Source organism: Capra hircus, chromosome 27, assembly GCF_001704415.2.
Source record: "Capra hircus breed San Clemente chromosome 27, ASM170441v1, whole genome shotgun sequence".
In the NCBI taxonomy this organism is placed as follows: domain Eukaryota; kingdom Metazoa; phylum Chordata; class Mammalia; order Artiodactyla; family Bovidae; genus Capra; species Capra hircus.
In genome coordinates, this window is record NC_030834.1 from 25,640,192 (window position 1) to 25,664,491 (window position 24,300).

Sequence of the window (24,300 nt, forward strand, 5' to 3'; positions counted from 1 at the left end):
TCTGAGAGATCTGTCCTGTGAATTTGGGGAGCCATGCTATTAACAATTTAAAAGCAGAACTTCTTTCTTAAACATAATTAAGAGCACTTAATAAATAAGAACAAAGGATAAGCAGCTTCCAAACACAAGTGACACAGATAAGCTCTCCAACGGTGATCTACAAAGCTGTTTAATGTTTGATATCCTAAATGATTCTGGATGGCTCCAGGTAACTCCTGGAGTGTGGTTCAAGGCCTGAAAGTAATTGCACATGCTGCCCACGGCACCTGGTAAATCGGGATGGCCTTGAATGGCCAGCAGCAAGTTCCCATCCATACCCTGCTCCCGTGGGTACAAGTCCCCCAGCTAAGCAACCCTTTTCCCAGGGGACCAGGTGCAGCTCCTTCTTGTTTTCAAGGAGTGGGTTTTGTCCTGCCAACCTGTGGAATTGCTCAAACAAGTCAATCACATCCTCCACTGGGAACCAAGGGTCCCCTCACCCTTTTGATATTACAAAGCCTGCCTCCACCATCCCTGCTGGTTCACTCTATTCCTGACAGTGCTCTCCTCCCCTGGGCAGTGAGTGTATGCAGCTAATAAACTGCTGTCAACCTCATCTGTCCAGTGTCAGGTGGCACGTGTGTTAGGTATCCCAGTAATCCTAGATAGGAATCCTGACCTCACCAATGGGTGAACAGGAAGTGACTGTAACATCATGTCTGATAAAAGCTGATCCAGAAGGAATTTTATACCACCAGCAAGGGGGTTTATATCCAAGGACCCTCACCAGGACTTCCTGTTGATGACATGAGGTACGTGGCAAACTTTTCTTAATCTAATCACCGATTCCCACTACCCAACAGTAGCCAACTCATCTCACCAACAAAATCTTTGGTGCTCCTTGGTAACAAGGTGCTATGTGAGGAATGGTATTTAACTAGAAAATGTGATACTTACTCACAAGCCTCAGTTCTACCGGCATCACCGACTCGATGGACATGAGTGTGAGCAAGCTCTGGGAGTTGGTGATGGACAGGGAAGCCTGGCATGCTGCAGTCCATGGGGTTGCAAAGAGCTGGACACAACTGAGCAACTGAAGTGAAGTTCTACTGGAGCAGGAATACATGCTCAAGCCTAAAATGTCTAAAATCACAAAAAGGGACCTCCCTGGTGGCCCAGTGGTTAAGAATTCATCTGCCAATGCAGGAGTATGGGTTCGATCCCTGGTCCTGGAAGATTCCACATGCCTTGGGGGCAACTAAGCCCATGCTCCACAGCTACAGAGCCTAAGCTCTAGAGCCCTCAAGCCACAACTACTGAAGCTTGTGCTCCTAAAGCCCATGCTCTGCAACAAGAGAGGCCACGGCAGTGAGAAGCCCCGCGCACCCCAACTAGACAGTAGCCCCTGCTCCCTGCAACGAGAGAGCCTGCATGCAGCCATGAAGACTCAGCACAGTAAATAAATAAATAAATAATTTAAAAAATAAAATCACAGAAAGGAAGAAACACAGGTCAGCAAACTAGGAACTTTACTTTTCACTGCAGACCACCTGGTTGGAGGGTGGGTTTTGTTTTTGCTGAGCAACATCATCAAAAACTGCACTGTTGCTTCCCGTGTCTCCCACAGAACCACAGAAATCCACCTTCACTAATGAGGACGCTTCCCGCTATGAAAATCCCTGGTTACCTCGGAAGCATGACATAATTAACCTGGATATTAAAGTTTGAGTTAGTCACTCAATGAATAGCTAGTGGAGTATTTATTGTGTTTGTCTTAAGAGTGGGTGGAAGATCAGGGACTCGGCCTTCCCAAAGCACAGAAATATTTCCTCTCAGTTCAGATTCCATAAAGACTGGACGTTTCTCTAGCCCAACTTTGGCTGCAGTTGGTTTCAATTTACCTGCTTTACTTAACTGACCTTGCGCTTAGTTGCTCAGTCATGTCTAACTCTCTGTGACCTCACTGACATTAGTCCACCAGGCTCCTCTGTCCATGGGATTCTCCAGGCAAAAATACTGGAGTTGGCTGCCATTCCCTCCTCCAGGGGATCTTTCTGATACAGGGATCAAACCCGAGTCTCCTGCATTGCAGGCAGATTCTTTACTGTCTGAGCCACCAGGGAAGCCCTGAACATTGTTATAAACCCACAAATTTGACTGTATTCCACCTGCAGCATAGATGTTAGATCCCCGGGCTGGGAGAGTGGGCGTATAGGTATCTGCACACGAAGAAGCTCCCTGGGGCAACTGGATCCTTTGGCCACACTTAGAAAACATCTCTGTTCGGCACCTTGTAAGAGGGGCGAAAACTTAAAGGATACTGTCTGCTTTACATTTTTAAGTTCAGGAAATCAATTATTTTGAACTATAACTGATAGCTGTGTGAGTTCATTTCCAGGCTTGGAGATCAAGCAGAGGACAGCACCCGAGAGCGGGAACGGGCTGATGAGGGTCTGACGTCATCAGGCAGAGAGGCCGGCCTCTGCGGTCTAACTGCTAAAAATTCTCTTCCATCCTCAGACATGACATATTTGCCCTTTATGATACACTGACCAAAAAATAACCCCTTTTCTCAAGAAAATCCGAACAGAAGGAAAAGAAGCAGGATGAGTGCCATGCTCACGTTTTCAATATACAGCACATCCCCCCCTCCTCTGAAATAACAGTAGAAGATCCTCCCTTCCTCTCCTCTCTTACTTGTTTACCAGTGGATGCTTCAAAACAGAGTACACGTTACTGGCAGCCTGAATTCAAATATTCAATACAGTATCATGAAATTCCACATCCCTTTGCATCCCATCATTTAAAAAAAAAAAAGATTCACATCTTCCTTTTCCTCTCACCATAGCACCAGCTGCTGAAATATATTAGGAGTCAAATAACATACAACATTGGGCTTCCCAGGTGGTGCTAGTGGTAAAGAGCCCACCTGCCAATGCAGGAGACTTAAGAGATGTGGGTTCGATCCCTGGATTGGAAAGCTCCTCTGGAAGAGGGCCCAACACTCACTCCAGTGTTCTTCCCTGGAGAATCCCAGGGACAGAGGAACCTGGTGGGCTACAGTCCACGGAGTTGCCAAGAGTCAGACATTTCTGAGTGACTTAGCAAAGCACAATATAGGACGTTAATGAAGTTACTTGCCTTCTTCAGACCATTTCAGAGCAGTGAGAATAACACCATTTGTATCATTTTAACTAACAGAATGTACACTGCTGAATGAATATTTCCCTTCAGAGTGGGCAACACTGAAGGCCATACGCTTACTCTGGCCAAGCTGGCATTGCTCAGAGTATTTTCCAAAGCCTCCTTTTAAGAGCAGACAGAGGACTTCCCTAGCGTTCTAGCAGTTGGTTCCCGCATGCCTCGGGGCAACTAAGCCCACACACCACAACTACTGAAGTCCACGCACCTGGAGTCTGGGCTCTGCTACAAGAGAAGCAGCACAGTGAGAAGCCCGCACAGCACGGCTAGAGAGTAGCCTCCACTCACCACAACCACAGAAAGCCTGCAGGCAGCAACAAAGACCCAGCATAGCCAAAAATCAAATGACCTTTTTTTTTTAAAGAAAAGAACAAACATAGACCCTGCCCTCCATCCTGCCTACAGGTCCATGCATGGCACACACACTGACACACATCTGCTGCAACTGTCAGGCTGCTCTGTCCACAGTGTTTCCCAGGCAAGAATACAGGAGCTGGTTGCCACTTCCTACTCCAGGGGATCTTTCCGACCCAGGGATCGAACCCATGTCTCTCATGCCTCTTGCACTGGCAAGTGGATTCTTTACCCTTGGTGCCACTTGGGAAGTCCCCATCAAACAGTTTTGAATTGAAGTCAAGTGCCTCTGTGCATGCATGCTCAGTCGTGTCTGACTCTTTACGACCCCATGGGCTGTAGCCCCCCAGGCTCCTCTGTCCACGGGATTCCCCAGGCAAGAACGCTGGAGTGGGTTGCCATGCCCTCCTCCAGGGGATCTTCCCCACCCAGGAATCAAACCCGGTCTCTTACAGCTCCTGCGCTGGCAGGCAGGTTCTTCACCACTGCGCCACCCAAACTTTTCCTCCTGGCTAAAGTCAAACGACTTCTAAAGCAGGGAGCTGAGACCGTTCTTTTCTTCCCAAATTAGCTTCTGTGTCCTTCACAGAAATGGAAGCATACATTTTGGTTGTTTACATGGTTACCTGTAAGACTGGGTTTTCTCACCTGCCCTGTGCAGTTCTAACCAACAGGATGTGAGCAGCTCACACATATTACACATAAAAGGCACTAGATGCTAGAAATAAATAAATATATATAAATGCCATTTTAAAAAAGATAGAGAGTCTGCCATGACTTTGAGGGCTTTTCTAAACCAGGCATTGCAACGGCTTGGCCACAGAGAGCCTTTCAAGGTGACCGGTTAGAAGAGGACGTGCTCACTCAGATGATTAAGTCTAGGAGTGTTCTGCCTCCTGTTCCTTTACTGTCAAATAAACACGGGAGGCCAACGTCCACAGGAGATAAGGCTCTAACACAAGTTCGGTTGTGCCATACCACACACACACAGCAACATCCACACACTTGAAAAGGAATTCAAACCCACACACAGGGCAGAAGGCCCCTGGAAAAAGGCCTGTTTATGATAAAAGAAGAAAAGCAAAGCCTGAAACAAAAGCATGCCTTCAGACTTACGTGGTTATCTTTACAGTAGTAAGAAAGGGCAGGAAATCGCCGTCTGCTCCGGAACTTGGAACTCCCCACTATGATGTGTGCCGTGGCCGACTTGGGAACGTACAGTTCGGTCGGGTAGGAGTCACAGACCTGGCGTGGAAAACACAAGGGGTGTTTAGGCCTCGTCGTGCTGTGCAAACTGCCACCAGAAATTCCATTCCACAGGGCTTGCGGGTCGCATACTTCAGTTTTCTTCAGTTACAGAGCCCCTGCAGAGAAAATGAAGCTCTGATGCTAAGAAACCACAGTGAAACAGAGTCAGACACGCTTTAGCCTCCTGCCCTTGGGCACTGCCCCTTATCTCCCAGGGCTCTTCATGGGAGTGGGAGACAAGGCAGGGACCAATGGGTGTTTCTCCCATCAAAAAGGGAAAAGCAATTTTGCATCCTGGCAACTGAGAAAATGTCAGCTATCTGTTCAAGACAGCCCCATCCTGGGAAACGATGTCCTCCTAGGGGCTCCTCTGTCCCTGGCACGTCCTCTGTGTCCTCCCATCTGAGGCAACACCCGAGCCAGCATGCTCTCTGGACCCCTCTTCCCTCCAACCTCCCAAGCTCATCATCAGGGCCAACTCAGGGCCTCTCCCCCAGACTTCCTAGCATTCCACCCCTCACCATGCATTATAACAGCTTTCTGCTTTTTATGTGTCGATTTTACAAGTGGTAAGAAATGAGTTACCCTTTCTTCGCATCCCTGGCAATGATTACCCCAGTGGAATCTCTGGAGCCTTGGAATGATCTTGGGAATTTTATCAGAAGTCAGGGGTTTAGGGGACTTTCCCCGGTGGTCCAGGGGCTAGGATTCCACTCTGAGCTTCCAACACGGGGTCGGGGGGGACCCGGCTTGGCTCCCTGCTCAGGAAACTGGATGCACACACGCCACAACTAAGAGTTCACGTGCTGCAACAAAGTGCAGCCAGATTAATAAATAGATTAAAACTGTTAAAAAGCCATCTTAAAAAAGGAAAGCAGGGGTTGAGAACGCGGTTCCAGTTTGCCAACTTTATGACTTTCAAGAAATCCAACTACTGAGCACTTGCTACTCTCTTAAGACTGACAGGGAACAGAAATGACATCACCCGGGGCCGATACAAGGATCAAATCAGGTAACACCCACAAGACCCTTCACCCATTAGGTCTGACAAAAGTGGAAGTGGTGGCTAGAGTAACAGCTGACTTGTTGCTAGATACATCATCTGCTTTGATATCAGTCAACCCATCGTTTGGGGCTTTCCTGAGAGCTCCGTGGTAAAGAATCGGCCTGCTAGTACAGCAGACACAGGTTTGAACCCTGGTCCGGGAAGACCCCCTGGAGGGGGATGCAATGGCAACCCACTCCAGTATTCTTGCCTGGGAAATCCCTCGGACAGAGGAGTCTGACGGGCTACAGTCTGTGGGATTGTAAAAGAGTTAGATGTGATTCACTGACTAAAATAACAACAATCCCTCTTTTTGCAACAGGAGGATCATTTGAACGGCAGTTCCTAAACTTTATTTCCTAGAAGTCAAGCATCCTCTTGGGCATTTGAAGGCGAGTCCTCAGGCAGGTGCAGCAGCAGGCGAAATGCTGTGTGCATCTCTGTCCATTCCGCCTGCCCTGACCACTCTGAACCTCAAGGCAGAAGGGCACGAAAACGCACCACAAAGCTCGCGTCAGCTGTTCTGTGCTCAGGTCCTCCCTCGCCTGCCTCCCCGCTTCTCTTTGTTACCAGACTGGGCACCACACTGAGCAGGAGACGGAAAGGCCACTGAAGTGACACTCTCAGGCCCAAAGCATCTCCCCAAAGGCATTTTAGGGAAGATTACCGAAGACATCAACGTGGGCTCTGGCACTGAGACTCAGGAGGAAAATCCCAAGGATAGATGGTCCAACCTACTTGGAACCCGAGATTTTACTGGAATTACTCCCCCAGACACTGCCCTGGCTTCCCCTGCAAATCCAGTGTCTGGACCTCTCTCGAGTCAGCAGCCAGGACATGACTACACTGATTCAAGAGACGTGTGGTCACTGCATCAGACTTACTATGTTTCCTTAAAATAACACTTTTAAAAAGGAAATTAGTAGGTTTTCAGAAGTTGGGAATTACCCACTTTCTTTAACAGTGCTGGTGGGGGTTTCAGTCGCTAAGTCTTGTTCAACTCTTGCAATCCCATGGACTGTGGCCCACCAGTCTCCTTTGTCCATTGGATTTGCCCGGCAAGAATACTGGAGTGGGTTGCCATTTCCTCCCCCAGGCAAATCAACCCTGAATATTCACTGGAAGGACTGATGCTGAAGCTCCAATACTTTGGCCACATGATGCAAAGAACCGACTTAATGGAAAAGACTCAATACTGGGAAACACTGAAGGCAGGAGTAGAAGGGGACCCCAGAGGATGAGAGCTTAGATAGCATCACCGACTCAATGGACATGAGTATGAGCAAGCTGCGCAAGATGGTGAAGGACAGGGAAGCCTGGAATGCTGCAGTCCATGGGGTCACAAAGAGTCAGACATGACTTCACAACTGAACAACAACCACTACCACCAAGGCTGACAAAAGTAAATTCATCCCTGCTCGCCTGAAAGCCGACAGCACTTTCCAGAAAGCGCTGACAGGTAATGCTTTTGCAACAAGCTCACACAGCTGAAGTTAAAATCATGACAATGAAAAATACAAAGCACAGGGCAATTTATGCTGCCAGATTCTGAGACTACTCAATGTGCCCCTCGAAAGTGTGTCTGGCCTGGAAAATCACGTAAGAAAATTCAGGGAGAAAATGAGAAGTTTAGAAAAGTGGGAAATGCTTCTCTTTTGAACTTTCTTTATATTTATTCTGCCTCAGACAACTGAAGTGGATTAAGTTAAAAACATTCCTGCATAATATTTTTATTTTAATAAGGGAGTGATTTGCTTTGTCTTCCACTAAATAAACCCTCCTGCAGTGCCTACATATCTTACTTGGACTGGTCAAGAAGAATCTTTGGGGGTAATTCATTCACTCATTCAACAAGTTTTTTTAAATTGAAATATATTTGACATATAACACTGGATAATTCAAGGTGTGGGTGTATGCTCAGTCACTCAGTTGTGTCTGACTCTGCGACCCTATGGACTATAGCCTGCCAGGCTCCTGTGTCCATGGGGTTCTCCAGGCAAGAATACTGGAGTGGGTTGCCATGCCCTCCTCCAGGGAATCTTCCCGACCCAGGGATCGAACCAGGGTCTCCCAACATTGCAGGCAGACGCTTTACCCTCTGAGCCACCAGGGAAGTCCTATACTATCTGAGCCACCAGGGAAACACAATTTCAGGTGTTCAGTTCAGTTAAGTCGCTCAGTTGTGCCCTTCTCTTTGTGATCCATGGACTGCAGCACGCCAGGCCTCCCTGTCTATCACCAACTCCCGGAGCATACTCAAACTACTCAAACTCATGTCCATCCAGTCAGTGATGCCATCCAACCATCTCATCCTCTGTCATCTCCTTCTCCTCCGCCTTCAGTCTTTCCAGCATCAGGGTCTTTTCCAATGAGTCAGTTCTTCCCATTAGGCGGCCAAAATGTTGGAGTTTCAGCTTCAGCATTAGTCCTTCCAATGAACATTCAGGACTGATTTTCTTTAGGATGAACTGGCTTGATCTCCTTGCAGTCCAAGGGACTCTCAAGAGTCTTCTCCAACAGCACAGTTCAAAAGCATCAATTCTTTGGGCATGGTCCAACTCTCACACTCATACATGACTACTGGAAAAATGTTAGCTTTGACTAGACGGACCTTTGTCAGCAAAGTAACATCTCTGCTTTTAACATGCTGTCTAGGTTGGTCATAGCTTTTCTTCCAAGGAGCAAGTGTCTTTTAATTTCATGGTTGCAGTCACCTCACCATCTGCAGTGGTTCTGAAGTCCAAGATAATAAAGTCTGTCACTGTTTCAATTGCTTCCCCATCTATTTGCCATGAAGTGATGGGACTAGATGCCACAATCTTCGTTTTATGAATGTTGAGTTTTCAGCCAGCTTATTCACTCTCATTAAGAGGCTCTTTAGTTCTTCTTCACTTTCTGCCATAAGGGTGATGTCATCTGCATATCTGAGGCTATTGATGTTTCTCCCGGAAATCTGGATTCCAGCTTGTGCTTCATCCAGCGTGGCATTTCACAAGATGTACTCTGCATATAAGTTAAATAAGCAGGGTGACAATATACAGCCCTGACGTACTCCCTTCCCAATTTGGAACCAGTTCATTGTTCCATGTCCGGTTCTATCTGTTGTTTCTTGACTTGCACACATATTTCTCAGGAGGCAGCTAAGGTTGTCTGGTATTCCCATCTCTTTAAGAATTTTCCATAGTTTGTTGTGACCCAAACAGTCAAAAGCTTTAGCATAGTCAATGAAACAGAAGTAGATGTTTTTCTGGAATTCTCTTACTTTTTCTATGATTCTACTTTTTCTAAATGTTGGCAATTTCATTTCTGTCCCTCTGCTTTTTCTAAATCCAGGTTGAACATCTGGAAGTTCACAGTTCACATTCTGATGAAGCTTGGCTTGGAGAATTTTGAGCATTACTCTGCTAGCGTGTGGGATGAGTGCAATTGTGCAGTAATTTGAGCATTCTTTGGCATCGCCTTTCTTTGGGATTGGAATAAAAACTGACCATTATCCAGTCCTGTGGCCACTCCTGAGTTTTCCAGATTTGCTGACATACTGAATGCAGCACTTTAACAGCATCATCTTTCGGATTTGAAATTTCAGCTCAGCTGGAATTCCATCACCTCCGTTAGCTTTGTTCATAGTGATGCTTCCTAAGGGCCACTTGACTTCACATTCCAGGATGTCTGGCTTTAGGTGAGTGATGACATCACTGTGGTTATCTGGGTCATGAAGATCTTTTTTGTATAGTTCTTCTGTGTATTCTTGCCACCTCTTCTTAATATCTTCTGCTTCTGTTAGGTCCCTACCATTTGTTTCCTTTATTGTGTCCATCTCTTCATGAAATATTCCCTTGGTATCTCTGATTTTCTTGAAGAGCTCTCTAGTCTTTTCCCATTCTTGATCTTATATTGATTACTTAGGAAGGCTTTCTTATCTCTCCTTGCTAGTCTTTGGAACTCTGCATTCAGATGGATATATCTTTCCTTTTCTCCCTTACCTTTCGTTTCTCTTCTTTTCTTAGCTATTTGTAAGGCCTCCTCAGACAAGCATTTCACCTTTTTGCACTTATTTTCCTTGGAGATGGTTTTGATCACCACCTCTTATACAGTGAACCTTTGTTCATAGTTCTTCAGACACTCTGTTTACCAGATCTAATCCATTGAACCTATTTGTCACTTCCACTGTATAATCATAAGGGATTTGATTTAGGTCATACCTGAATGGTCTAGTGGTTTTTCCTACTTTCTTCAATTTAAGTCTGAATTTGGCAATAAGGAGTTCATGATCTGAGCCACAGTCAGCTCCCAGTCTTATTTTTGCTGACTGTATAGAGCTTCCCCATCTTTGGCTGCAAAGAATATAATCAATCTGATTTTGGTGTTGACCATCTGGTGATGTCCATTGCAGAGTCTTCTCTTGTGTTGTTGGAAGAGGGTGTTTGCTATGACCGGTGCATTCTCTTGGCAAAACTCTATTAGCCTTTGCCCTGCTTCATTCCATACCCCAAGGCCAAATTTGCCTGTTACCCCAGGTGTTTCTTGACTTCCTACTTCTGCATTCCAGTCCCCTATAATGAAAAGGACATCTTTTTTGGGTGTTAATTCTAAAAGGTCTTGTAAGTCTTCATAGAACCGTTCAACTTCAGCTTCTTCAGCATTACCGGTTGGGGCACAGGCTTGGATTACTGTGATATTCAATGGTTTGCCGTGGACATGAACAGAGATTCTGTCGTTTTTGAGATTGCACCCAAGTACTGCATTTCGGACTTTTTTGTTGACTATAAGGGTTATTCCGTTTTTTCTAAGGGATTCTTACCCACAGTGGTAGATATAATGAATTAAACTTGCCCATTCCATTCCACTTTAGTTTACTGATTCCTAAAATGCTGGTGTTCACTCTTGCCATCTCCGGTGTAGAACATATTAATTTGATACATCTGTGTGCTGTAATATGACTGCCATCATAGTGACAATTAGCACCTCTATCATGTGACATGATCATCCTTTATTTTCAATGGCAGGAATCATGAAGTTCTAGTCTCTTAAAGGTGTAATGATTATAACAGAATATTGATGTCTATCAACAAATTTTTACTGAACATGATGTACTATGTGCCAGGCGTTAGGTTAGGTGCTAGGGCGGTAACGAATAACAAAAGAGTTACTGGGCCCAAAGACTGCACATTCCCTGAAAAACTGATCCTTGTTGCTCTGGTTACCACCTCCCAGTAAATGCATTTACCACTGCAGGGTAGTATCCATCTGAGGGGCCAGCCATGGCATTATAATCAGCCCTCGGTACTTCCTGAGGGTCCGTCACACAGCTGAGCACTTTGTCAGGAACTGTGCTATATCTACGTAGACAGCTGCCTTCTTAAGCATTTAGGACCTAAAATTTACTTCAAGGAATTAATGATGTAATAGGGAGAAATTTATGATGTAAGGTAGGAACAGCATGAAATGACATATATAAATAAAGTAATACATAATACATAAACGACAGCTGTAGAGAACTGACATAAACAAGATTTTTTTAAATTACTGGTTTGGATTATACTTTCAATTTTATTCAAAGAGAAACAAGTTAAAATTTTAACCTGGTAATGAATGCCCATTATTTTATTTAAAGAAAGACCATTTTAAGAGTTAGGTACAGGGACTTTCCTGGTAGGCCAATGGTTAAGACTTCACCTTCCAATGCAGGGAGGGGGTAGGGGTTCGATCCCTGGTGAGAGAGCTAAGATCCCACGTGCCTCGTGGCCAAATAAAAGATAAAACAGAACTGATACTATAACAAATTGTCTTTATTGGAAAGACTTTAACTAGATGGTCCACATTAAAAAAAAATCTTAAAAAAAAAACAAGAGTTAGGTATAAAAGGAAATCTTACCTTAGAGAGACTTCTATGTCTTATAAAAAGGGATAAGAGCAGTGCTGATAAGAATGATGCTGGTGACAATTAGCTTGGAGAGAATAGGGCAGCGCTGGTTCTGGAACCTCAGTTTCAGTACTCCACGTATGGAGTTGTTTCCACCACAGGCAATAGCTTCTTCTCCAACAGATGATACCACTAGCCCCACTTACATCAAGGAATTCGTGAAAAGAAAGAAGTAACTCTTATAAAAGAAGGAAGGAAAAAGCAGATGTTTTTCTCACCCACAAGGTTAAAAGCAAAAGTAATGGATGCTGACATAACCTTCCCAATGGACTATTAGTCAGAAATAGTTTGACAGAATTAACTTACAATATTTTCTAAGGTGGTAGCAAATAAGGGTGCATCATCTTTGTCTCATTTAACAACATTTGTAAAAAGCAGAAAATCCCCTAGGGTTTCACCTTTTCTGTTTCAGCACAATTTGCTGATTGTTAGTTTATGTTTGCTATCTATTACTTTTGGGAAAAAGATGCTGAGTAACTCATGTTTTGCCGTCTCTACACGGTGGGACTTGAGTGACTAAATGTGAGTCATGTTTGTGGTGTTAAGTCTAGAAGGAAACCTCATCAGACATAGGAAGAACCTGTGTTTTCCAAGGAAATACTATTCCACAGATGCGGCTTAGACTCATTTTCACCCTCACTCAAGGGTGTGTCATGTTTTTTTAAAATTTTTTTTAATTATTCAATTTTCGATACTACACTTGGATTTTCCTTCATTTTGTTCTGCCTCTCTCTCCGTCTCTTTTTTTAACCAATTATTTATTTTTGGCTGAGCCGCGTCTTCGTTGCTGCTCACAGGCTTTCTGTAGCGGCGGCGAGTGGGAGCTCCTCTCAGCTGCAGAGCACAGACTCTCGGGCGAGCTCCGGCAGGTGCGGCTCGTGGGCTCAGCAGTCATGGCGCACGGGCCTTAGATGCTCCGAGGCATGTGGAATCCTCCCACGCCTTCCAGGGACTGAACCTGTGTGCCCTGCTTTAGCAGGTGGATTCTTAATCACTGGACCACCAGGGAAATCCTTTCCTTCATTTCAAGGCTAAAAATCCACTGCAAAGGTTGGCTTTAGTGGCGGAACAAATCATTACATTAGCCGGACAGAAAGGGTGCAAATGTCTACTCACGGTGTAAGATTATGACTGCTAGATTTAAGTGCCATTAGGAAGAAAAGTCAGTATCCTGAAAGTGGCCATTCTATTCCAGATAACCTATAAATTCAAGATATTCACAGGAGGGCTTTCCTGGTGGCTCAGTGGTCAAGACTCCACCTGCCACTGCAGGAAACACGGGTTTGACCCTTGATCTGGGACAATCCCACGTGCTGCACAGCAACTAAGCCCGTGAGCCACATCTATTGAGCCTGTGCCCCCCAAGAGAAGCCATCGGAATGAGAGGCCCTCATACGGCAAGTAGAGAAAAGGCCATGTAGCTGCAAAGATCCAGCACAGCCAAAAATAATAATAAAGTTATTCAGAAGAAAGATGTGGGAGGACCTGACAGTCCACATATTTACTGACAGCAACATACTCAATATGTTACCTGAAGAAAAGCAAGACACGGGCACAGGTAGTATAATTCCATTTTTGTTGTATTTTTTGAACCGTTCCTTTGCCTCCACATTCTCCAATTGTAAACAATGAAATACATTACTCGTGTAAGAAAAGTTATTAAACTACGCAGACGAGAAAAAAGTGACAAGTTTAAAACCTACTAGAAGAATATGGGCTTCTCGGGTGACACAGTGGGAGAGAATCTGCCTGCCTATGCAAGAGACTTGGGTACGATCCCTGGGTTGGGACGATCTCCTGGAGGAGGAAATGGCAACCCACTCCAGTCTTCTTGCCTGAAAAATCCCATGGACAGAGGGGCATGGTGGGCTACAGTCCATGGGTTTTTCTCCAGGCAAAGAGTTGGATATGACTGAACACACACACAGAAAGAACATTAGGGCAATGAGATGCGGGCTGTTTTGTTAATTTTTCTCTCTCTTTTGCAAATTCTCTACAATGTTCTGACTGTACTTTCATTACTGGAAACACTTTAAAAATTAATAGGGAAACCAGCCCTGCTTTGCAAGCCCACCCTCAGGGAGAATATGAATCAGCTCTGCCCCCTCCACCCTCCACATCCCTCCACCCCCCATTCCCTCTGGAAGTGCAGACATGTTTCTCCACAGTTCTCCAGGGAAGCCTCTTGGTGACCTTGTGTACCAATCAAGAGTTCAGGGAGCCCAGAGGGAGCTGGTGCCAAACTGCCATCAGAGCCTCTGCGACTCCCTACTCATCACTCACTGAGCTATAAAAAGACCAGGCGGGAGAAGGGAGGCCCTGTCCCGAGGGCGCCGCTGGGCCTCTCTGGGGTTCCACTCAATCAGCCATCGGAGGGGATGGTCTCTAAGGTGGCTTCTTCAAACTTTCTGATCCCAGATGCAGGTGGAGAATACAGCTGGCAATACCCAAGGGAGACCTGGAAATTCCACACATCTGTACCCACAAGAGCCATCGGAAAGAAAGGAGAGCTAAGAGAAGTCACGCTCAGCTCTGTGACATCAGGGCTTCATCTGGATTAAGTATCTGCATTTCACCAAACGGGCTCCCCCCATGGCTCAGTGGGAAAAGAATCCGCCTGCGCTGCAGGAGACACAGGAGATGCGGGTTTGATCCCTGGCTTGGGAAGATCCCCTGGAGAAGGAAATGGCAACCCACTCCAGTATTCTTGCCTGAAAAACCCCATGGGCAGAGGAGCCTGGCGGGCTACAGTCCGCAGGCTACAGTCCAAACGGTCACAAAGAGTCGGACGTGACTGAGTGATTAAGCACTCATTTCACTAAATGCCTCCACTCACCCTGTACTCTCTATTCACATCGCTGAGCTGCCAGTAATCATTAGGGAGGCCCATGCGCTTGTATTCTTCGCTGAGATTGACCAGCATCCAGCCTTGTTCCCTTTCTTCTCTATCCAGCTTGGGGTTGAATGAAAAGCAGTATAGTTCCTCGTATTTCACTGCAAAAAATAAGGGAGAATAAAACCAAATCAACCCAAGTCAAAGCCACAACCAAATCCCCCCAAGTACATTCTGTCCAGGCTGGAGAGGCCAGCCCAGCTGCTCACCTTTGGGACCCTCCTAGAGACACCCCGTCTCTACAGTGGGACCAACCACCTCCCAACAACAACAAGACCTCAGGACAACCGAACAAAGCTTTAAAAGCTTTGTTTCAGGAGTGTGACCTTCCCCATCTTGTGGGTTTTTTTTTTTTTTTAATTTCTTTTGAAAACTAATATATTTTCAGACCACATAAAATATGGAGCTTAAAAATGAATTAAGAACATATGTTTCTTACAGTATTTAAGACATGGAAGTAAGCTAAGTGTCCACCAACAGATGAATGGATACAGAACATGTTTTATATATATATACATACATACATACTACACCCACACACATACATACACCCAAACACACATACATTAAAAATGAATATTATTCAGCCATACAAAATGAAAGATTGCCATTTGCAGCAACATAGATAGACCAGAGATTATCACACTAAGTCAAGCTGAGAGAGACAAACATTATATGACATGACTTTTACATGGATTCTAAAAGACAGTACAAATTAACATATTTACAAAACAGAAACACACTCACAGACATAGAAAACAAACCTATGGTTACCAAAGGGAAAGGAGTGGGAGAATTAGGAGTATGGGATTAAACAGATATACACCACGACATATAGAATAAACAAGGAGTTACTGTCTACAACAGGGAACTATAGTCAATAACTTGTAATAACCTACAAAGGACAAGAATCTGAAAAAGAACATACAGGTATAACTGAATCACTCTGCCATACATCTGAAACTAACACAATATAGTAAATCAAATATAGTGCAATTTTTTTTTTAAGGACATACATATTCCTTTGACAACCAGAACTCAATCCGTTTATGTAAGTCGAGCTCAAGTTTGGGATGGCTTCTCAGAGTTACAGAGAGGCCTGGCCACTGCCATGTTCTAAGGCTCAAATAGCATTGAAAAAGAAATGATAAAACAGCTGGAAAAAACTGTGGAGGATATTTAAATATCTGCACTGAAAACACTTGAACTTTCAACAACTACGTAAATGTCAGAATTGTACTGTTCTCACAGTATTTCCAGGAGTCATTAAACGAGGTCCATTCACAGTGTGCGGCACGCAGTCCATGAGTGGTGAGCTGAAGGATGTGCGATGACAGGCTTCTTTCAGGTCTGCCAGACCATCTCTGACTTTGGGCATCACCGTCTATGCTTGCAAGGCCAGGCCTGACAGCCGTTCCCAGCAAGATCGAGGACTGAGGTTCTCTTGCTCTGGCCTTGCCACACTGAGGGAGGTAACTTAACCAGTGCTGCCCACAATACAGTGTAAGCCACATGTGTCATGTAAGATGTCCTTGGAGTCACACGAAAATTGTAAAAAGAAAGTGGAATTAATCTTTACAGTATATTTTATTTAGCCCAGCATATCCAAGGCATCATTCAACATATATGGAGTACAGTACCTATTAATATTTTTCACATTGTGTTGTACCGTCTTTGAAATTCTGTGTGTGTTTCACACTGAACAGCACATCCTAGTTCAGACCAACCACATTTCAAGCCCTTGATAGCCGCATGTGGCTAGCGGTTACCTTCTAGACAGTGCAAATCGAAGCACTTTTGGCGATAATAAACCGTGGCCGATAGTCAGTGAACCCTGGTTTCATTCCAGATTCTCTTCTGATCAAACACACTGACGGGCATCTAGTAGGCACCATCACAGGTCTCCTTGCAGAGATGAGAAATCCAAGGCGCAGGAAGGCTCAGCAGAGTCCCCAGGGCCACACAGCGCGCAGGCTGGAGTCCGCTATACAGCGCATGTGCTTCCCCACCACACCTGCTGCCCCTCAGAGGCAGCCCCTGCTCCCTTCCCCCCATGCAGGCCACGTTTGCATACTTTCTTTCCAACCATCCCCCTAAACTTCCTTTTCATTTCTCCAACAGAACTGTTTCTCCTTAAAGTTTTCTTAGATCATTTTTATTCCTTCACCTGTCAGTGGTACTCAGCATGAACAACTGAATGCTCCTAAACACGCATCTGAAGGTCCAACAGGGCAAACTAGCGCAAGCAAACGGCTACAGTAACACACAGGCGGCCTAAGGTCAAGACTGTTTCCAGCTTCTTTTGATTACTACTGAAATGACTCACCTACAGGTATGACCACCTGACTGACTCACTGGAAAAGACCCTGATGCTGGGAAAGATTGGAGGCAGGAGGGAAAGGGGGCAACAGAGGACGAGATGGTTGGATGGCATCACCGACTCGATGGACATGAGTTTGAGCAGACTCTGGGAGAAAGTGAAGGACAGGGAAACTTGGTATGCTGCTGCTGTCCATGGGGTTGCAAAGAATCAGACATGCCAGAGCGACTGAACGACAACACAAGTATGATAAGATAAGGGTTGTATTTTAAGTACTAGACTTTAGCATTAGGCAGGTGTTCTTTCTTGCAGAAAAAGAAGCAAGAAGACTAGGGTTTATCAGTGAGATGAGCTATATTCTGTTTTATTGTCTCTTGATGTCGTATTTCCAATTTGAGAATTGAGCATACAGTTTCAACCAAGAAGAAGACACGTACACATATATGCACACACACGCACACACACACACACACACAACATAGACACTTCCAGTAAAAACAGTTTCTTGCCATTTTAGCAAATTGAGCAGACAGCATATAAAATTGACATCCAGTTCTGGGAATGGTTAGCCTGACACCAACATATGTTTTCCATCTCTAAGTACCATTTTCATGACTCAGGCTTCTGATATCATAATGTTAACCACAAATGCAATTTGTTTAAGAAGCCAAAAGAATCTCTTGAGAAAGCCTCCGTTCCCTCAGTGAAAGGAGTGCTAAGGAAGATGGGGAAATGACAGAAGTTAAGTTCCCTTGGTAAAATGCCTACACATAGGTTTAAAGGTAGAGGAAGAAAACCACTCTATGACTACTGATGATTTTCTGTGTTTGGGATCATTCTTGCTGTCATTAGGAAGAGACAAGGAAACCGCACAGAAATTGATGCAAGAATAATTTGTAACCAATATTAGGATCACTCCTGAATTGGGAGCCATCAGAATGGGTTTCCATTAAAATAACAAAATTTTCTCTTTCAATTATTTTTAAGGAAAAGGGTGATCGACTATACCTTTGGCCCAATTTATGTAAAACTCTTCATAATGGCAGAGAAACCCCCATTTTTGTCAGTCAAAGCTCAGTTTTGTTAATGTAGGCAAGCTTCTCACCCAGAGGCCACCAGGAGAAGCCCTCAGCTACAAACTGCCTACTCTGAGAATGTAAAAAGTACCATTAACATCGATTCAAGGTTTACTGAACATTTCCAAAGTACTTCCATCTCCTGCAAAATACATAGCAGAATGTTTAATAATTAAGATCCAAGAGTCGTGGGTTCAATCCCTGGATCGGGAAGATCCCCTGGAGTAGGAAATGGCAACTGGCTCCAGTATTCTTACCTGGACAATTCCATGGACAGAGGAGCCTGGCGGGCTAAGGTCCATGTAGCCGCAGAGAGTCGGACATGACTGAGCAACTAAACACAAGGTTAGTTAAGTAAGGCAAGATAAGGAAGGAAAGGGGAAATTCACCAGGAGTCATCCATCAGAAGGACAAGTATGTGGAGTTTTACTTTATTAAAATTTTTTATTTTGTATGGAGTATAGCCAAGTAACAATGTTGTAATAGTTTCAAGTGGAGAGCAAAGGGACTCAGCCATACATATACATGTACCCATTCAAGGCTATGGTTTTCCCAGTAGTCATGTATGGATGTGAGAGCTGGACTATAAAGAAAGCTGAGCACCGAAGAATTGATGCTTTTGAACTGTGGTGTTGGAGAAGACTCCTGAGACAGTCCCTTGGACTGCAAGGAGATCCAACCAGTCCATCCTAAAGGAGATCAGTCCTGAGTGTTCATTGGAAGGACTGATGTTAAAGGTGAAACTCCAATACTTTGGCCACCTGATGCAAAGAGCTGACTCATTGGAAAAGACCCTGATGCTGGGAAAGATTGAAGACGGGAGGAGAAGGGGATGACAGAGGATGAGATCGTTGGATGGCATCACCAACTCAGTGGACATGAATTTGGGTAAACTCCGAGAGTTGGTGATGGAGAGGGAGGCCTGCCATGCTGCAGTCCATGGGGTTGCAAAGAGTTGGACACGACTGAGCGACTGAACTGAACTAAACTGATTCTCTGATACGGGCCTCCCCTGTGGCTCAGGTAAAGAACCCACCTGCAATGCAGGAGACATGGGTTCAATCTCTGGGTCGGGAAGATCCCTTGGAGGAGGGCATGGCAAACCACCCCAGCATTCTTGCCTGGAGAATCCCCATGAACAGAGGATCCTGGTGGGCTACAGTCCATGGGGTCACAAAGAGCTTGACACAACTGAAGCAACTTAGCATGCACACATCCTCTGATATATAGGGTTTTAGAACCCAAAGTAATGAAAGTTAAATTGCTCTCCATGTTCTACTTAATTCAGGCAACTTAAAATAAATGTTAATTGAAAAACCATTTAAAGAGGAGTGAGAAGATAACAGTTATTATTGAGTTTTGCACATTTTAAAATAAAAATAACGAGAACTTTCTTGTCTGTTTTCACCAGACAAGTACTCGAATTAAACATCAGGAAGCTGACACTTAGTAGAAAAGGGCTATTGGACCCAGAGTTTAATATCATCAATAAAAAGTAATAAAAATTGTTACTGTAAAAACTGCTTAAGTGGCACTGACTCTGATAAGAACTGCAAAAAGTCAAAGTAAGCTAATGAGACTATGTCAATCCTGAGATGTTAAAAACCACAGAAAATATGCAGAAGAATTAGGGACTCAGATGAGCAGGAAAAAAAATGCTATTATAAAATGGGAAAACAGACCCCAAAAATGGTTTAAATATTAAAAAGGGCCCACAAAAACTACAAGAGAGAAAGATGATAGATATAAAAATAAACAGCAGGAAGCTAATGAGAGAGAGGAGAAAAGAAAGGATGTGGGAGAAATGAAGCCCTCTGAGAAACAGGGGTCTCTAATCAGAAAAATGTATAACCTTATTTGTACATCAGATCTACAGAGTCAATGCATTTCCTTACTTGGGGTACAGCCCAATTTTAACTTATTCCTTTAAGAAGAATTAAAGAGTTCTCTGGATCTGGCTACAGTATATTTTGCTGGGATCTTTTATAGTCCATGTCCAAGTCCTTACCAACCTGAATTCACATAAAAGACAAACCAATAAAATCTCGACAAATTTTTTAGTCATTTGATTTATTCTTATCCCAGAAATTGCAATTCAGTGAAGAGAGACTCTTAAGGGCTTTAAAACTATCTCTTCATAGGCCTTGACTTAAACAGACTCCCAAACGTTTCTTCTTTTGTTTAAAAAAGAAAAAGTCTCCTCTATAGGACCTTGGAGTTAGCTGTATCCATAAGGAGAGCTGAAAATACGAGCTTTGTATTGATGATTAACCACAATAACCCCAGAGATCAATACTGTGCTGCTGGAACTCAAAGTCATTTCCCCACCAAACACACACACTCACACACATCCACACACCCACACACATCCATCCCCCCCCACACACACCCAGAGCCCTCTTCTGACATACCTCAAGGAAAGAGAAGGTATAATTTGTGAAAGGTCCTGGGATGTCCTGAGAAGCCACCCCACATTCAGGGGAAACCCTTCCACTTTTCCCCACCTCCACCCAGATTCAAAACCCTACTTCCAAGACTGGGCTGTAATATGTCCTAATTTTAGCCTTGCCTTTAGCAATTAAACTGTGAAGCTGCCTGGGTTCTAGTTCCTCTTTTCACACTCATTAAAGTACCATATTTTACATAAACTGGCAATTCTAATTCCAATGGTTCACAATGCTGGTGGCTTTAAAAAAAAAATCTTCCAAGCTAATGGCTTTAATTCAATTAATTACTATAGTCTCCTTCTTTGGTCTCTGGCTAACACCGAACTCCCAAAACAGCATCTTTAAGAAAAAGTGTATATTTTTAAAAGCAGGGGAAACACAGCAGGTTTCCTCCCTGGGGACCCTCACAATGTAAATCTGGGAGCTCGCTGTTATCTGGGGCCAGGGCTCTCATCGCCACCGTGATGGACTCTTCCACTCAGGCCTTTCCCAGTTCTCTGGGCTATTCCTAAATCCCGTTAATCCGCCCAGAGCGCATGTATTATCCAGGACATCCATTAATCAGTGACACAGAAACTGCTGGCGCACAATTCCCCTCTCATTCCCTGCCACACGCAGCCTAACGTACATCTTCCCAGAACTTCTGTTCCAATTATAGTGTGCCCTCCAAAAAGTTCAACTGCATTTCTGGCTAACTCTGCAGTTCTTTTCAACACACAGAGATAAAAAAGCCTCAGTGGGCTGACTTGAAAGGGAAGCTAAGTCAAGTCAAAGTGATCAGATTCTGACAGCTCCCTGGCAACCCTCCCATCTCAAAACTTCAGCTCCTGGCTCTCAACAGATGATGTGGTCTGTTCGTACCATAAGAATTTGAGGACCCAACCAAATGCTTTGAAGAGTTTACAATCAAACATTTTGCCCTGAACCAAAAACCATTTAGTAAAGTATCTATTCAGTAAAGCAACTGAATATTCACTGGAAGGACTGATGCTAAAGCTCCAATACTTGGACCACTTGATGCAAAGAACTGATTCATTGGAAAAGGCCCTGATGCTGGGAAAGACTGAGGGCAGGAGGAGAAGAGGGCGCCAGAGGGTGAGATGGCTGGATGGCATCACTGACTCGATGGACGTGAATGTGAGCAAACTCCAGGAGATAGTGAAGGACAGGGTAGCATGGCAAGCTGCAGCTTCTGGGGTTGCAAAGAGTCAGACATAACTCTTTGTGACTGAACAACAACAACGTAACTGTAAGAACCTGTCCTATTTCCCTTATTAGTGACTTCTGGGTGAATACTACTGTGGATGTCACTGTTTATACAAATGATCTCTTTTCACTGTACACTTCCAAGACACTTAGCAAAGGAACCCCACAGTCCACACAAGCCACACACACAAGAAACACTTGTGTAGAGCTTCTTAAATTTATAGCTTAGTAAGCTGTAAATGTCATAGATTTATAGCATAATAAGCTGTAAGTCTGAAGACTCTAAGTGAGGGATACACAACCAGACAGTAACTAAAAGCATACATTTTTCAAATCAGCCATTCTTCCTACAAAACATAAGAAGGTTTTCTGTCGGAGAATCAACATATACATACCTTGAACAGTCACTGATGCCAACCCTGGAACATACATATTAGGATCAAAAAGCAACAGAATGCAAAACTTAAAAGCCCCCACATAGGTAAAACTGCACTAGACCATTTGATATGTTTTCAACACAAAACAATTTGTGGGTTTTGTCAGAGGCTTCAATCAAGGTGGCTTACCACATTTTGGGATGATTTCATCCCAAAAGTAAAGCACAACTATAACCTCCCTCCAAGATAAATACTATGAATAATGAAAGAGGCTCATACAGTAATGAGGCCCCAAAAGACAGAAACTAAATCAGTCAGATTTCTTGGCCTCATCTGAAGGCTTGTTGTTGATTAGTTGTTCAGTCGTGTCCAACTCTTTTGCGACCCCATGGACTGTCGCCCGCCAGGGTCCTCTGTCTATGGGATTTCCCAAGCAAGAATACTAGAGTGGGTTGCCATTTCCTTCTCCAGGACATCTTCCTGACCCAGGGATCGAACTCACACCTCCTGCATTGGCAGGTGGATTCTTTACAATCTGAGCCACCAGGGAAGCCTCCATCTGAAGGCTGGGCTAATGTATAATCTCTAAAGCACTATAATTAAGAAGCATTATCCACATTTCTTCAACACGATCTGTGACTTTCTTTAAGCGTGAGTCCACGCTGAATGCCAGGCCGCTCTGCCCTACCTGGCCTCGCGAGGCGGATGAGAGAGATGTACACATCATGGCAGTCCCTTTCCTGCGGGATGATGAGCTGTAAGAGCTGAAAGTTCTTGCAGCGAATCAGTAGAGGGCACCCAGTAGCCGTCGTTGCCTGTTTCTCGATGGTGGCGATCTGACTGTGGAGAATCTACCACCAAAAGTTAATGTGGAAAAAAAAAAAAAAGTTAATGTGGGTAAACTAAGCACAGATAACAGGTACATAGGACAGAAAGCAACAGGTCTTGTCACAGAGCAGGGTGAGAGCACAGCTCTTAGCAGGCAGCCATTGCTGGGCCTCATTATTCCTTCACCCTGTTACTAGGCAACAGGTCTGGCTCAGCCATTGGTTGGTTGTCAGTAAGTTGTCCTGCTCAGCCATTGGTCAGTGCTGCAGAGGGCACTGCCCACTGGTAACTGACAATGAGGGACCATTGGGGAAGGGATTCCGCTCAAGGGTTGGTAGTGAGGTGGTCGTCAGGTGGAGAGTGAGGTAAGAGGCAGGGTCAGGCCTTCTCCTGGAGGCCCTCCACCTCACCCAGCCTTGAGCCAGTGGGTGAGCCAGGGGGCCCGGGAAACAGACTGGGGCTGACGTCCTGCGGGGCTCCAGAGCTCTGACTAAAGCACTCCACTAGCCACGGCCCAGGCCTTGAGGAGTGGCGAACCTCTCCCCCATCCCTGTCTCTGTGACCCACTAGCAGTGGCCGTCTGTCTGGGTCACAGTCTGTGAGACCTGATCTCCCACCCGCCCCTCCATTTGGGCACCTGGAGGAGACCGAGAGGCAGCTGGATTAGGTGCCTGGCTCCCTTAGGCATGACAGCTGGGCAGGGTGTGGGAACCTGGCCCTGACGGAGCTGTCAGCTGAGCTCTGGCCTTCTCTTAGCCAGGAATGAGGCCTTGGAGGGTGAGAGTTGTGCCCTGGGACCTTGCCCTTTCTTGTCAGGACGGAGAATAACATTCGTTTGGTAGAGATTTATAGGAACATGGTTACCTGACCATGACCTGACCTCAAGAGCAAAGGATCTGACCCCAAGAAGTCTGCAACAACTAACCACGCCCAACCTCACCTTTTGCTTTTAAAGGGGCTTGCTGAAAGCTTTCAGTAACTTTGGGGTTCTTAGGGCATGAGCCACCCGTCTGCTTGTATAAACCTGTAATAAACCTTTCTCTGTTCCAAAAGCTAGTGTTTTAGTATTGATGGGCCTCACTGTGCATTGGGCACAAAGCCTTGCGATTTGGTAACAATCTCTGAGCCATACATAGAGACAAGAAACACCCTTGACCTTCAGCTGGCTTGCACTCAGTTGACAAGAACTGGTATGTTTGGGGGTAAGAACCAGCTGTCTGAATTCATCATTTTATTTTTCAGTGCCAAGCTTTCTGATAGTCAAGCTCATTATACGAAGCAAACCCTTCAGCCTAGAATTCTGCACAGCTCCAGGTAAGGGAACATTTGGGTCGTCAAAGCTTGAAATGCACTGGGTAGCTAAAATTAAATAAGGTCATGAGAAGTTAGTAAAATAAACCTTG

General features: G+C 44.8%; 1 protein-coding gene across 1 annotated transcript in view; it reads right to left on the reverse strand.

Annotated features, from left to right (window-relative positions):
• MTMR7 (myotubularin related protein 7) overlaps positions 1-24,300 on the reverse strand; it is a 100,401-nt gene that overhangs the window by 35,483 nt on the left and 40,618 nt on the right. Inside the window, exons 3-5 of the mRNA XM_018041918.1 lie at positions 22,758-22,920; positions 14,587-14,744; positions 4,651-4,779 (exon numbers count right to left, since the gene is read on the reverse strand). Coding sequence (XP_017897407.1) covers positions 4,651-4,779; positions 14,587-14,744; positions 22,758-22,920 — 450 coding nt within the window. The remainder of the gene's footprint in view (positions 1-4,650; positions 4,780-14,586; positions 14,745-22,757; positions 22,921-24,300) is intronic.